The sequence below is a fragment of the Euprymna scolopes genome, chromosome 41 (assembly GCF_053919585.1).
Source record: "Euprymna scolopes isolate OS-2025 chromosome 41, ASM5391958v1, whole genome shotgun sequence".
NCBI classification, from domain to species: domain Eukaryota; kingdom Metazoa; phylum Mollusca; class Cephalopoda; order Sepiida; family Sepiolidae; genus Euprymna; species Euprymna scolopes.
The window spans coordinates 17965065-17980504 of NC_136522.1; the positions used below are offsets into that span (position 1 = coordinate 17965065).

Sequence of the window (15440 nt, forward strand, 5' to 3'; positions counted from 1 at the left end):
TTAAATAAATTTTTATATTAATATTTATTATATTTAGTATGAAAACGTCCTAAAGAAATTTTTATATTAATATTTATTATATTTAGTATGAAAACGTCCTAAATAAATTTTTATATTAATATTTATTATATTTAGTTTGAAAACGTCATAAAGAAATTTTTATATTAATATTTATTATATTTAGTATGAAAACGTCCTAAAGAAATTTTTATATTAATATTTATTATATTTAGTATGAAAACGTCCTAAAGAAATTTGTATATTAATATTTATTATATTTAGTTTGAAAACGTCATAAAGAAATTTTTATATTAATATTTATTATATTTAGTTTGAAAACGTCATAAAGAAATTTTTATATTAATATTTATTATATTTAGTATGAAAACGTCCTAAAGAAATTTTTATATTAATATTTATTATATTTAGTTTGAAAACGTCATAAAGAAATTTTTATATTAATATTTATTATATTTAGTATGAAAACGTCCTAAAGAAATTTTTATATTAATATTTATTATATTTAGTATGAAAACGTCCTAAAGAAATTTGTATATTAATATTTATTATATTTAGTTTGAAAACGTCATAAAGAAATTTTTATATTAATATTTATTATATTTAGTTTGAAAACGTCATAAAGAAATTTTTATATTAATATTTATTATATTTAGTATGAAAACGTCCTAAAGAAATTTTTATATTAATATTTATTATATTTAGTTTGAAAACGTCATAAAGAAATTTTTATATTAATATTTATTATATTTAGTATGAAAACGTCCTAAAGAAATTTTTATATTAATATTTATTATATTTAGTATGAAAACGTCCTAAAGAAATTTGTATATTAATATTTATTATATTTAGTTTGAAAACGTCATAAAGAAATTTTTATATTAATATTTATTATATTTAGTATGAAAACGTCTTAAATAAATTTTTATATTAATATTTATTATATTTAGTATGAAAACGTCCTAAAGAAATTTTTATATTAATATTTATTATATTTAGTATGAAAACGTCCTAAATAAATTTTTATATTAATATTTATTATATTTAGTTTGAAAACGTCCTAAATAAATTTTTATATTAATATTTATTATATTTAGTATGAAAACGTCATAAAGAAATTTTTATATTAATATTTATTATATTTAGTTTGAAAACGTCATAAAGAAATTTTTATATTAATATTTATTATATTTAGTATGAAAACGTCTTAAATAAATTTTTATATTAATATTTATTATATTTAGTATGAAAACGTCATAAAGAAATTTGTATATTAATATTTATTATATTTAGTATGAAAACGTCCTAAAGAAATTTTTATATTAATATTTATTATATTTAGTATGAAAACGTCCTAAATAAATTTTTATATTAATATTTATTATATTTAGTTTGAAAACGTCATAAAGAAATTTTTATATTAATATTTATTATATTTAGTATGAAAACGTCCTAAATAAATTTTTATATTAATATTTATTATATTTAGTATGAAAACGTCATAAAGAAATTTGTATATTAATATTTATTATATTTAGTATGAAAACGTCCTAAAGAAATTTGTATATTAATATTTATTATATTTAGTATGAAAACGTCCTAAAGAAATTTTTATATTAATATTTATTATATTTAGTATGAAAACGTCCTAAAGAAATTTTTATATTAATATTTATTATATTTAGTATGAAAACGTCCTAAAGAAATTTGTATATTAATATTTATTATATTTAGTATGAAAACGTCCTAAAGAAATTTTTATATTAATATTTATTATATTTAGTATGAAAACGTCCTAAAGAAATTTTTATATTAATATTTATTATATTTAGTTTGAAAACGTCATAAAGAAATTTTTATATTAATATTTATTATATTTAGTACGAAAACGTCCTAAATAAATTTTTATATTAATATTTATTATATTTAGTCTCCAAACGTCCTAAAGAAATTTTTATATCAATATTTATCATATTTAATATGAAAACGTCCTAAAGAAATGCTTATATTATATTTATTATATTTAGTGTGAAAACGTCCTAAAGAAATTTTTATATTAATATTTATTATATTTAGTATGAAAACGTCCTAAAGAAATGCTTATATTATATTTATTATATTTAGTATGAAAACGTCCTAAAGAAATTTTTATATTATATTTATTATATTTAGTATGAAAATGTCCTAAATAAATTTTTATATTAATATTTATTATATTTAGTCTCCAAACGTCCTAAAGAAATTTTTATATCAATATTTATCATATTTAATATGAAAACGTCCTAAAGAAATTCTTATATTATATTTATTATATTTAGTATGAAAACGTCCTAAAGAAATTTTTATATTAATATTTATTATATTTAGTATGAAAATGTCATTCATGTTAGTTTACTTAGTACTTCCCAGGACATAGGATAAACACGTGTTACTGTTGGCCAGACGCCATTTTGAATATCCACTCGAGACAAGGGACATAATTAAATATTTAGAAGAAGGCTACAAAGTTCGATAACTCCAACTTTAACAATTCACCCTGTGTCAGTTTGGCCGGCCCTTTTCCAACAAGTTTACCACATCTGTTTTGTCCAAGAAATTGCTGTCTTAATCCAAGAACTGACCTCTTCGTTTTGTTGTGTTCAATAGGTTGTGAGCCCACGGGCTAGAATAAATGGTTGTATATAAAAATAACAAAGTCATTTTTATTTTGTCATTGGAATCTTTTTGAGATGAGTAATTTGTATATTTATTTATCTACTTGCGGACTTGTTGTTTCATGTGGCCCGTGACGCAGGGGATAGCAACGTTGAATCTCTGCAGTTCCAGATGAGTATTTTCTGAAGATAGCGGTTTCAATCCTACCCAAAGCTGGCCAAAGTTGGCCTAAACGTGGTCAGACGACAACAACTATGGAAGGCAGTAATTACTGAGGATACAGTTAAGAGAGTCAGCATTCCTATCCCATCACGGTTAACTACCTGACGAAGGTCTGAGGAATAGTTGCCCAAAACGTCATGAAACAACAACTATAAAGAGGAGGATCCATAGCCCTTGAGCCCCCTGGAGGGGTATAGGCCATCTACAACTTTTTGTAGATGTTTTTGTAGCGAGGAGCTCTTTTTACAGGGTGAGGGTACTGGCCCCACGCCCAACCTTCCCAGAAGGTACATACAGCGCCTAGTCTTCCCAAATGGTCACCCATCTGATACTGGCCAGGCTCAACATTGCTTAACTTTGGTGATCTTTGACTCAATCCAGTTTAGTGCCCCAGTCCCCCACAGTCTTGCAAACGCTTTCTTCTCTATCCCATTCTTATTTGCTTGTGCTCGCTTTCAGCACGTCTCTCCCTCTTGAATTTCAAATACTAACAGCTCAAACATCCCGATCAGCTGACTGTTATATCATATGCCAAATATCTTGTCAGATCTAACATTCCAACATAATGATTGTGCCGTACAAAGAGGAGGATAACAGTCTGAAAATAAATAAATAAAAGACATTTTTGTCTTTAAAACTATAAACTTTATTATATTATTAGTTAACACTGTAACTTCACAGTGATCAACTTTATATCTTTCAACCAGTCCGTTCAGTGTGTGCCAACTCGTGACTGACTCCCTCCACCTCAGAAAAATTTTTCATATAACTGTTGGATATAGGTATCCAAGGCTGTATGCACCAAGAAATAATATTGGCACAAGCGTACACCTGACGACAAATATGAGAAATAATACAATAATTATTAAATGTACCAAAAGGTCATTTGAATAAAAATTATAAACCTGACAAAAAGATTTCTGTCTTTAAAAATATATACTTTCTTATATTATTAGCTAATAATAGGCTGTGTGTACTTTGAAATCATTTTGACAAAAGTGTACATCTGGCGACAAATGCAAGAACAATAAAATAATTATCAAATGTATCAAAAGGTCATTTGAATAAAAATTATGAACCTGATACAGGCAATTTTGTGAAGAAACAACAGACTTGATCACTTGTCAAAAAGAAGATAAGTTAAAAGTATGATGCTTGAAAAGGTCATCTTTGGCAAAAGGTTACACAGGTGTAATTGGAGTAAGGTCAATCCAGTGAAACGACAATGGCCAAATAAAACGCCCTTAAAGTATTGTTATAGTGAATATACCAGCGTATATTTGGGCGTTCCAGATGGCCACAAATGCTTATATAGCAATAATCAAAAAGGATATCGTTGTTGGTTGATGATTTAGGATGGAGAAAAATCAACCCATCGAAATCTTATGCATACATCTCCCTCCAAACAACCAACCATCCATAACCGTCACCAAGAATAAAGATACGTTGTTATATTTTTATATATTAGTGTGTGGTCATTCTTTTAAATATAAACAAAATACTACACACAGAAAAATTCCATTCCACTAGCAATCCATAAGCAAGTCAGGAGTGACTCACATTTATAGCCAAATTGACAACTGCAATGAGTTGGATGGCAATAATAAGTTGTTTGTAGTTAAAAGTAATTTTTATGGAAAATTAGGTAAAATTGCAGTTTTCTGACATGTTATAAAGTAGATAGTGAGAGACTACACACAGGGAATATAACTCGGAATGAATATTTGTCTTTAGTGATAGATTTATTTTACTAAAAACAAAATAGCAGTTGTTCTATTCTATGCATTTTTGTAATTTTTCGATATATTACAATTTTCGACATGACAATTAAGTAATATTGTTTTTGCCTAAAATGACATATTTAAAAAATCGATTTGTCAACTATCTTAACAAGCACCAATGTAACCCCTACAGGGCAGCTCAGGTGCACAGGCTTGGGGGTTGAGATGCAGCTGTAGCCGATACTTGTGGCATCACCCGTGTTTTTGTCTAGTGGTCGAATTCGTCTCCGTCGGTCGGTCTCCGATTCCGCTTTCGAATCAGCTTCCAAACGTTACCTGGGCTATCTGAGAAATATATTGTATTCAAAACGGTGTTTCAATTAAAGAAAAAAGTCAAAGCTTAATTTGTTTTTCTTAATTCTTTATTATTGTCTTTGACTTTATAAATAATAGTTACACACTGGCCTAGTCATGCAACTTAGAGGGCTGGCAGTTTTCTTTCTTTAACTGAGTACTTCGTTCTTTTTCTACCGTCAGTCTACGGGGAAGGATCAGCTGATAGAGCGTATCTGAACGTGTCGTCCAAGCGCATCGCAAAAGAATCTCTCTTACCCTTTCCTCACTTCGTTTTATCAATATCGCTAGCTGTAATCCCCCTCACCTCTCCAAATATGCCCACAAGCAGCAGTCAACCAATCAGCGGCCGCGCCTTTGTTCAGAGGGGGGGGGGTAAGGGCTTGCTTGGTTGCCGAAGAGAAAGAAAAGAAAATAATAAAAGCGACCCTTACATTTATCTAAGCAAAAGAAAAGGAAAGAAAAGATTTTCCTCTCCCACCTCCTCTGCCCCACCTCCTCAGCGAGGAAATAAACGTCCCATGCCAGGTATACGAGATGTCACGCTTAATTAGCCTCAACAGACCTGCCACGCGGGCCTTTGGGTGGTCTCTCCTTCAGTCACTGAACAACATCTCTATCGGCAGTCTATCAACACAAGTCCGTCTGGTAATTTTCTGAATTATCTTTACGACTTATTCTGACGTTGACACGCGCTTTGGTATTCATTCCCGGCGAGGGGGAGGGGAGATCATTTGGATTATCCACCAAAAAACAGACTTATTCTGTTTAAAACAACATCAAACCATCATCATCATCATTAGAATTCAGCCGTGCGAATTCCTCTGAATTTGTGTCAATGAGACCACCCAGGCAACAAGCTGTTCCTTAATCAACTAGCAAGGTCTCTCGGCATCGCTCGGTCTCCATCGGGTCACATCTATACGAATCCAGTAGATGATATTGCCATAGTCTAAGGAATCCTTTAATGTCTGACGTTAACCAAAACAAATGACAAAGAACGAAAGATATAGATTAATATTTTTTTTTTTTATTAAAAATACAAATTTGGAAGACTTCAAGAATAACAGGTTTTCAGATAACAAAACTCAACTGGAATTTGGAAAAGTTTAAAAACAAATATCAGATGTTTCTTAGCTAAAAGAAAGATCCAGATCATCCTCAATGTTATTAATGCGAGTGTACTCCGAGGAGCGACCCTTGGACTTTTTATTATTCCCGACATTCCATAAACGACCACTCTGATGCAATTGCATCCGAGGCAGATATATTTACTGATGACACCATGCTTTATTCTCAACATATGAGCAAAACGAATGCACGCATGCTCCAAAATAGAATCCCCTTACGTCCAAGTGGCAATATGCCTTGTTTGGGAATAAATAAGAGTAAAAAAATATTTTTTTTATAGAAATGACCTAGACTAGCAACATCACGTCTTTGAGAGAGAGATTGCAATAGCCAAATCCTTAGAAAATAACCTCCAGTCTGTCGTAGAATATAGACATAAATAGGTGATTATATTTAATGCTACTAAGACAAAACTCCTTTCCTTTAACAATTACAGGAACCTTTACAACCACCGATTGCCATGTCTAATAACACTCTACCTGAGAGTCCGACATTAATAAGTAAAATGCACTGGAAAATACATAGCAGATACTGCCAAGCCTGCTGCAAATAAGGTGGGATCCCTCTACTATGCAAACTCAAGCTCGTACGCAGGAAGTAGGGAATAAATCAGACAATTATGAAGAAAACATGGAAAATAATACTTATATTCACAGGCAACATGAATTGGAGAAATAGGTACTTGTACAGTTTAATCAAGACATTAAAAAATGAAAATATCGAAAAAAGGCTATATTGTACGTATCCGTTATGGAACAAAGTTCTCCAAAAAAAATTTCATTTAATTTCATCAAGTAGTTTGTTTTTTTTACAGCGAAAAAACAATTTGTTATGATACCGAGCAAAAGGTTCGATTTTTAGGAAGAAAAGCTAGAATTAAAGATGGGGAGGGAGTGTGTGTGCTTTACATGGAGTTATCTCCTCGTGGCATGTTAAAAATTTGCATAATGGCTGACTTCAACGTGCTCTCATAAAAACGTGTTTTTTTTTTCACTGTAAAAAAAAAAAAACTACTCGATCAAATAGAATTAAATTTTTTTTCAGAGTTCTTCAGTCCAAAACGGATACGTACAATATAACCTTTTTTCGATATTTTCATTTTTTAATGTCTTGATTAAACTGTACAAGTACCCAGAAATACATTGAACACATTGCCAAGACTGCTGCAAATAAGGCGGGCTCCCTCTACTGTGCAACTCACATCATCACGTTTGTGAGAGAGAAGGGGTGGAGAAGAAATGGTGAAGTTAATCAAATTATAAATACATTCCTGCACATTATCAAGAACTCTCATCAGCCTTAAATATGACAACAATACTCCATACATATGTTTGATAGTAGATTTGTAGAGATAGAGAATAGCCTCAGGTGTGAGAAAGTGCTTTTAGCCATAGAGAGAATAGAATTTATGAGAAGCAAAAAGAGCACTGGATTTAATTTTTGCATTCAAAGAAAGATTTGATAAGAAAGACAAAGAAATTTTAGAATTGATCTCTCCTTAAGGAAAGAGATATCTTTCTCATTAAAAAAAAAAAAAAAAGATACCCTTCTCATCAAGAAAAGGGATACCTTTCTCATCAAGAAAAGGGATACCCTTCTCATCAAGAAAAGGGATATCTTTCTCATCAAGAAAAGGGATACCCTTCTCATTAAAAAAAGAAAAAAAAAGATACCCTTCTCATAAAGAAAAGAGATACCCTTCTCATCAAGAAAAGGGATACCCTTCTCATCAAGAAAAGGGATACCTTTCTCATCAAGAAAAGGGATACCCTTCTCATCAAGAAAAGGGATACCTTTCTCATTAAAAAAGAAAAAAAAAGAAGCCCTTCTCATCAAGAAAAGAGATACCCTTCTCATCAAGAAAAGGGATACCCTTCTCATTAAAAAAAGAAAAAAAAAAAAGATACCCTTCTCATCAAGAAAAGGGATACCTTTCTCATTAAAAAAAAAAGAAAAAAAAAAGATACCCTTCTCATCAAGAAAAGAGATACCCTTCTCATCAAGAAAAGGGATACCTTTCTCATCAAGAAAAGGGATACCCTTCTCATTAAAAAAAGAAAAAAAAAAGATACCCTTCTCATCAAGAAAAGAGATACCCTTCTCATCAAGAAAAGGGATACCCTTCTCATCAAAAAAAGGGATACCTTTCTCATCAAGAAAAGAGATACCCTTCTCATCTAGAAAAGAGATACCCTTCTCATCAAGAAAAGGGATACCCTTCTCATCAAGAAAAGGGATACCCTTCTCATCAAGAAAAGGGATACCTTTCTCATTAAAAAAAGAAAAAAAAAGATACCCTTCTCATCAAGAAAAGAGATACCCTTCTCATCAAGAAAAGGGATACCTTTCTCATCAAGAAAAGGGATACCTTTCTCATTAAAAAAAGAAAAAAAAAGATACCCTTCTCATCAAGAAAAGGGATACCTTTCTCATCAAGAAAAGAGATACCCTTCTCATCAAGAAAAGGGATACCCTTCTCATCAAGAAAAGGGATACCCTTCTCATCAAGAAAAGAGACACCCATGAGAGTCTCAGGATGAAATGAGACATGTCTATGATTGAAAGAGACGAACTGAGTTTTAGCAGTATTAAACAAAACCAACCATTTCGTACTCCAATCCATAACTGAACTCAGATCAACTTCTAAATCAGCTGCATATTTCAACTGATCCGAGGGAGATGGGCAAGAAGAAACACTAAAATAGAGAGCGGTATCATCAGCGTAGATGTTATTCTTGCGAATAATATTCCGAAGATAATCATTCAAACTCCTTGGCTTAACATTCACAGGCAATATGAATTGGAACAAATATAATTTCTCATGGCAGCTTTTACAGTGAGACTGACAATTTTTTTCATCCAATATACTCTAACCAGGATGATGTTGTTTTAACATCCCATTGTCAACCACATCTCACAATCCATAATTGAACTCAGATCAACTTCTAGATCAGCTGCATATTTCAACTGATCCGAGGGAGATGGACAAATAGCAACACTAAAATAGAGAGTGCTATTATCAGCATAAATGTTATTCTTACGAATAATATTTCCAAGATAGTTATTCAAACACCTTGATTTAACATTTCCAGGCAATATGAATTGGAACAAATACATTGAAGACATTGCCAAGGCTGCTGCAAATAAGATACCTCCTATCGTGCTAGAAAATGACACCAGAGACCATTCTATATCTTTACAAAGCCACAACTCGCCCATGCATGGAGCATTGTTGACGCATCTAGTCCGGTGTATCTACTATTAGTCTCTCCCTATTAGCCAGGTTCCAAAAAAGAGATTCCAATCTAATGGAACCAAGCTCCAACCCCATGTGCCATCACAGCAATATTGTGTCCCTGTGTTTGTTGCACATGTACTTTAATGGCATGTGCTCTGACAAACTTGTAGAACTTGTGCCTCCTTGATATAAATACTCTACCAACCTGCAGCAAAATCCCACCCCTTCATGGTGGGGGTCCCTAGATGCTGGAAAGCCTTTCTTTCTAATAGTTTCTTTCCTCGAACTGCAAGATTTTGGAATTTCTTCCCTGTTTCCTGCTTCCCTAACATGCAGAAATTTAAATGTAATGTGAACAAACATCTCAGTGTTCAATTCTATGCATAGTGCCTCTATAGGCATGATCCTGAATGGTAGCCCCTTACATCCAAGTGACAATATGCCTTGTTTGGTGTGAATAAGAGTAAAAAAAAATGGTGCAACTTTACTATAGTGTGCCAATGTTATGTTGTGGGGGTTCTATATGACATGGACAGGTGTATATAAAATGTTCTTCTAATGATATGGGTGTATACAGAGTGTATACGTGGCCTAACTGAATGTCTGTTGTTTAGAAGTGGACAGGTTGTAAATAGAAGTTTTTTGTTGGATGCTGGGTGTGTATAAAATGACATTAATTTAGGGACTAAGTTATTTCTTTTCCTTTGATGACCTCCTCATTAGACGGGCTGTAACAAAGAACCATTCCCTCAGAGACAGACAAATGCAACATCACCGGTTACAAATATATAAATTTTATTTCTTTGATCCAGTCCAGCTGAGTGCCCCAGAGTCTTTCAAACGCTTTCTTCTCTATCCCATTCTTATTTGCTTGTGCTCGCTTTCAGCACGTCTCTCCCTCTTGAATTTCGGATACTAACAGCTCAAACATCCCGATCAACTGACTGTAACGTCATATGCCAAATAACAAGTATCTTGACCTCATCAGTTGTCAGATCTAACATTACAGCCTAATGTTTATCTATTTCTCTCAGCTATTTTTTTTATAATTTCAGAAAGAATTTTATTTTTGTTAAAATTCCTATCTAACTAATTTTTTTTCCAAAACATAATTCTTAATAAATTATATTTTGGTCTAACCCTGTGAATCGATGTATAGAGCTCATAGTGCTCTATACAACACTAATCCAATCGTGTATTTTCGAATAAAAAACACATTATTACATACTTATGCATTATGTGGAAATTAGTACACACCATGGTCCAGTAGATGTGCCAGAACTGATTTTCAGAAAAATAAAAAAAAAAAAGCGTGCAGTATATTAGGAAGAAGCAAGATGGCCAACCTGAAAGCTAGTGTCATTGGATTCTGTGCAAAGCAACTTAAACGGTAGAATGTAATTACCTTCCCTTGATTTCGATCCTCTAAAGCAGTGGTTCCCAACTTTTTTTTACTCATGGCCCCCTTTTCCCTTCTTTTTATCTTGGTGGGCCCCTTCATAACTATTGGTCATAATACAATCTTCTATTTTTCACTAATATAAATTTTGAGGTTTTAATAATCAAAGAAATATTATATAATTAAACTTTATTTTTTAAATGAAAACTAATTTAATGCAAATAAGGTATTCTACAACAATTATAATAATTATGATAATAAGTAATAATAATAATAATAATAATAATAATAATAATAATAATAATAATAATAATAATAATAATAATCTAAATTAGAGTGATAATAATTCTTTACCAATATCTTGTATTACAATATTTTAATGTTTCTTCCATGGTCAAGCCGATGGAGATCAGACAGTAGAAATTAAATTTTTAATAATAAAAACTATTCTGAGTTGGTTTTCTTCATGGACCACCAAAATATCGTTGTGGATCCCCATTCTGTTATGTTTTGCCTGTGGACCCCCAGAAATATTACATTGACCCCTAGGGTCCATGTGGACCCCGGTTGAGAATCCCTGCTCTAAAGAGTTAATTTACAGTAAGAAATCGCAACTTTGAAAAATTTTGTTTTTACTTGTAATTATTTTTTTTTTTGGGGGGGGGTCATTTTTTTTGTAATTTAGGAATTTATACTAATTGCAGCATTACACGTAAGTACGTAATAATTTTTTTTTTTTTCTGAACTGCGTTTGTTTTCGAACACACATTATTATAGTAAAGTTAAACCAAAAATTTTTATAGAAATGATCAAGACTAGCAACATCACGTCTGTGAGAGAGAGAGATTGCAAAGAAGGAGAAAGGGTGAGGGACCCAATCAAATTATAACCATGTTTCTGCATCTTATCATGAACTCTCAATTTTCTTCTTTTTTTACACAGGAATAACCACTTACCAAGGCCCGGAGGCCACTCGAGGATAAGGGTTAATAAGTATACGTTGGTCAATGTGATAATAGCATGGTAAACATCAGTAGTGGAAATTTTGTAAATTGGATTACTCAGGGGGACGGTTCATCAAGAACTTGCTTACGTTGGACTTGAAGACAATCGGATTGTAGTCAGCTGGAAAGCAGGCATGAGAAAGATATTGAGCAGCCGAAATATGTAGTCTATGGTGTGAGAAAGTGTTTGAAGCGATAGAGAGAACCAACTTTACGAGAATCAGAAAGAGCAATGGATTCCAGAGAAAGATTTGATGAGGAAAAAAAGACCAAGAAGTTGATAGCCGATTTCTCCTCAAGAGCAGAGCATATGAGTATAGTCGGGGAAGCAGGAAACAGGGAGGGAATTCCAATCTGAGGAAGTAAACGGTAGTAGTAGAAGGCTTCCAAACATTTAAGAATCCCAACAGTGAAGAGGTGGGATTTTGCTGTTTGTTGGATTAGTTGGATGTATGTACATAGAAGGGGGGCACCAATGCTACGAGTTCATCAGAGCACATTCCATTAAAACATTAAAACAGGCATAGGGATGTAACAGTGTAGTGATGAAACAGAGGTTGGATCTCGGCAGAGAGTGGGGAAACTGTTAGACATCATGATATGAGTATTCCATTTGTAGCTTAAAAATCATGTTGAATATGATAACAAAGTGAAATATATTCATAAAGATTTAATTTAATATGGATTACTTTTGTTAAAGGATGTATTTTTTAAATATTTACTAAGTTTAAAGGAATTTGTATGCACTGCTCACAGTGCCCAGCAACTAACACTCTATTTTGAACTTTGTCTAAGAGAGAGAGAAGCAAGTGGTAGATGCATCGGCCCAGATGTGACAACAATACTCCATTCATGGACGAATGTAGAGATAAAGGATACTCTCAGATGTAAGTAATTTTCTAGCATGGTAAACGGAACCCACCTTCTTTGCAGCAGCCTTGTCTTTTTTTCTCTTATATTTACTTATTGCGTTTTAAGTAATTTGCATACACTGCTCACAGTGCCCAGCAACTAACACTCTATTTTGGATTTTTTCTAAGAGAGAGAGAGAAACAAGTGGTAGATGTATAGGCAAATAGTGGCTTTGTAGCGATGTAGGTTACTCTCAGGTGTGAGTAATTTTCTAGCATGGTAAAGGGAGCCCACCTTTTTTGTAGCAGCTTTGTCTTTGTAAGACCTGATTGTCATGTGAGACAGATGTACCACTTTATTTTTATAGGCGCTGATGCTGAAATAGATCCTATATATACAATTATATAAGCATATACACATACCTAACTTTATATAAGTAGAGATATGGAACATTCTGCCTGAGAAAATGGTAATTTCCACTTAGCATTAAGGCAATACTCTTTTATTTTATAAATTGAGTACTTTTGGGTATCAGTATTGTCAAAACTATAAATTTTCACAAAGGTTTCTCTTTGCTCTTTTCTAATAAAACTAAATTTAACTAAATATAATCCATATTACGACCTTTATGCCTAGCAGCTGGGTTCCAAAATTCATGATGTTTGATTAATTAGTCTAGGAATGAATTTTGTAGCACTCTGGTTAAGTAAATGATAATTTTCACTTAGCATTAAGGTAATGCTACCCCACAAAAAGAATAGAGCACTATCGCAAAGAAATATAAATAAATGAACAACTTTATTTATATATGATACAATTCCTCCGTGGGCATTTTCAAGTCCAATGTAAATAAGTTTTTGTTGATGTATCCTGTCAAATAACTAAGCCCTACGCAAGTTCAACCATCACTGACCATCAATTGAGTATTCTCACCAACTTCAATGCCTGTGTTCAGTCTCAAGAGACAATGGACACTTCTGCAAGGGTAGTTGCACAATCTCTAACCACACCTCTCCTGAATTGGTACTGTTTGGGTCCAACGGCAAGGAGAGGCCTAAAACTAACTGGAAACAATGTCGCTTATTTCAGCAGTTAATCTTGGGCCTTGCCGAGATAAGCAGCATTGTTTCCAGTTAGTCTGAAATTTTCAAATGGTCACCAATTTTAGTATTGACCAGGTTCAACGTTGCTTAACTTTGGTGAGCTGACGGGAACCGGTGTGTCAACGTAATTATGCAATTATACAATCGTATCCTGTGGCTCCAATTCTGTCATCATGGAATTCAAATTGTTAACGTCTTCCCTGTTTTCAGTGTGAAAACTTTCTCTCGGTGTCTAACTGACTTCACACGCCCATTTTTCAGCTATCTTTTGATTTTATATACATACATACATACACACACACATATATATACATATATGAACAGTATAAATATACTGAAAGGTACAACTCTGGATGCCCCTCATTGTATGTCATATTGGCACTCGGTGCCCAACTCCCTAAATAGTACCCCTGTAGACACGATCCCAAATAATAGATCCTTACGTCAAAGTGGCAATATGCCTTGTTAGGGGTCAATAACTAGTACAACTCTCGTTCTCTATGTATTATCTCTTGTTGTTAATACAAATATCTTTTAATCTAAACCATATCCATGTCTGATTAGTTCTTAGTGACCTTTCCAAGTTACAACAAATCTGGCGATGAGGAACCCACTGCCAATACAATACTTGTATAAGAGCCAAGTACGTCCAAAGATGGGGCAGTGATGCCACATCTGAGCAGAAGCTGCTAGAAGCATCTTATCCTGCCTTGACAGAGTTCAAAACATATTTCATAGCCTAGCAGGTGATGCCCTTTTCTCTCCCCTGCAACCTCTTTCCCACAGAAGAGACATTGCGAGACTGCTCTATCGTTATTTTCATGGCAAGTGCTCGTCTGAGCTTCAATCTATGCGCCCCTTGCCTAACTTTCTTGAAAAACACTCGTCTAGCTGAAACCACTATGAATAATTTCCCCCACTGTGCCTAAACCTAAACGTAAATTCCATGAACAAAGCTTCTTTCTTAGAACTGCACACACGTGGAACTTTGTTCCATTTCCCTGCTTTTCAGCTGATTACAATATGGTCTTCAAGTCCAATGTAAACAATTTCTTAATGAGCCATCCCCTTAAGTAATCCAATTTACCAATATTAACGATTACTACAATATTGTCCCATTACCGTACACTCATTAATCCTTATCCTCGAGTGGCCTCTGGACTTTGATAAGTGGTGACTCCTTTGAAAAAAAGAATAATAATAATCTTGAATATATATTAATGAAAATGAAAAAGAGGGAATATTTCAGTTTCACTTCGAATATGGACATGAACTGAAATTACAAGATGAAAAAAGATCTCCTGGGCGAAATAAATTTGGAACACAATGAAAAGAAAAGAATCCGTTTTTTTTTTTGGAAGGAAGTTCAATGGGATTTATAATGATTCTTGGATATGAAAAAAGGAAAATACAAGAGGTTCGGAAATTTGGAAAACCCAAGTCAGAAACCAGAAGGAATTTCCGATCTAACGATGACCTTTGGCCTTTTTTTGTTAACCATCACTTGTTTTGTTTGTTGTTGTAATTTGGATGCCTTGTTGGTCAGATAGATTGGCGGCAGGATTCGTTCCAATTTTGGAGAATGCGAATATTGGATTAAATTCTGTACTTTTGATAAAAGACATCTGTAAGAAAAAAAGAAAGAAAAATATTGAAATAAAATAATATGCTAAAGCAATTTCCTGATCGTGCAGATGTTATCACCTTGCACCCTTTTCTTCAAAGATACAATGCCCAAAAAAT

At 32.8% G+C, this 15440-nt stretch overlaps 1 protein-coding gene across 2 annotated transcripts in view; it reads right to left on the bottom strand.

Annotated features, from left to right (window-relative positions):
- Window positions 1-5980: 5980 nt before the first annotated feature.
- Window positions 5981-15440, bottom strand: part of LOC145266367 (glutamate-rich protein 6-like) — a 104416-nt gene continuing 94956 nt past the window's right edge. Inside the window, exons 14-15 of one of the 2 annotated variants that reach the window (XR_013864707.1) lie at window positions 8093-15322; window positions 5981-8032 (exon numbers count right to left, since the gene is read on the bottom strand). Coding sequence is in view for 1 of the 2 variants with exons in the window: in XM_080121990.1 (XP_079978116.1) it covers window positions 15139-15322 (184 nt within the window). In the remaining variant the exon portion in view is untranslated. Of the gene's footprint in view, window positions 15323-15440 lie in introns of both variants that reach the window. The other variant, XM_080121990.1, reaches the window with a different exon arrangement.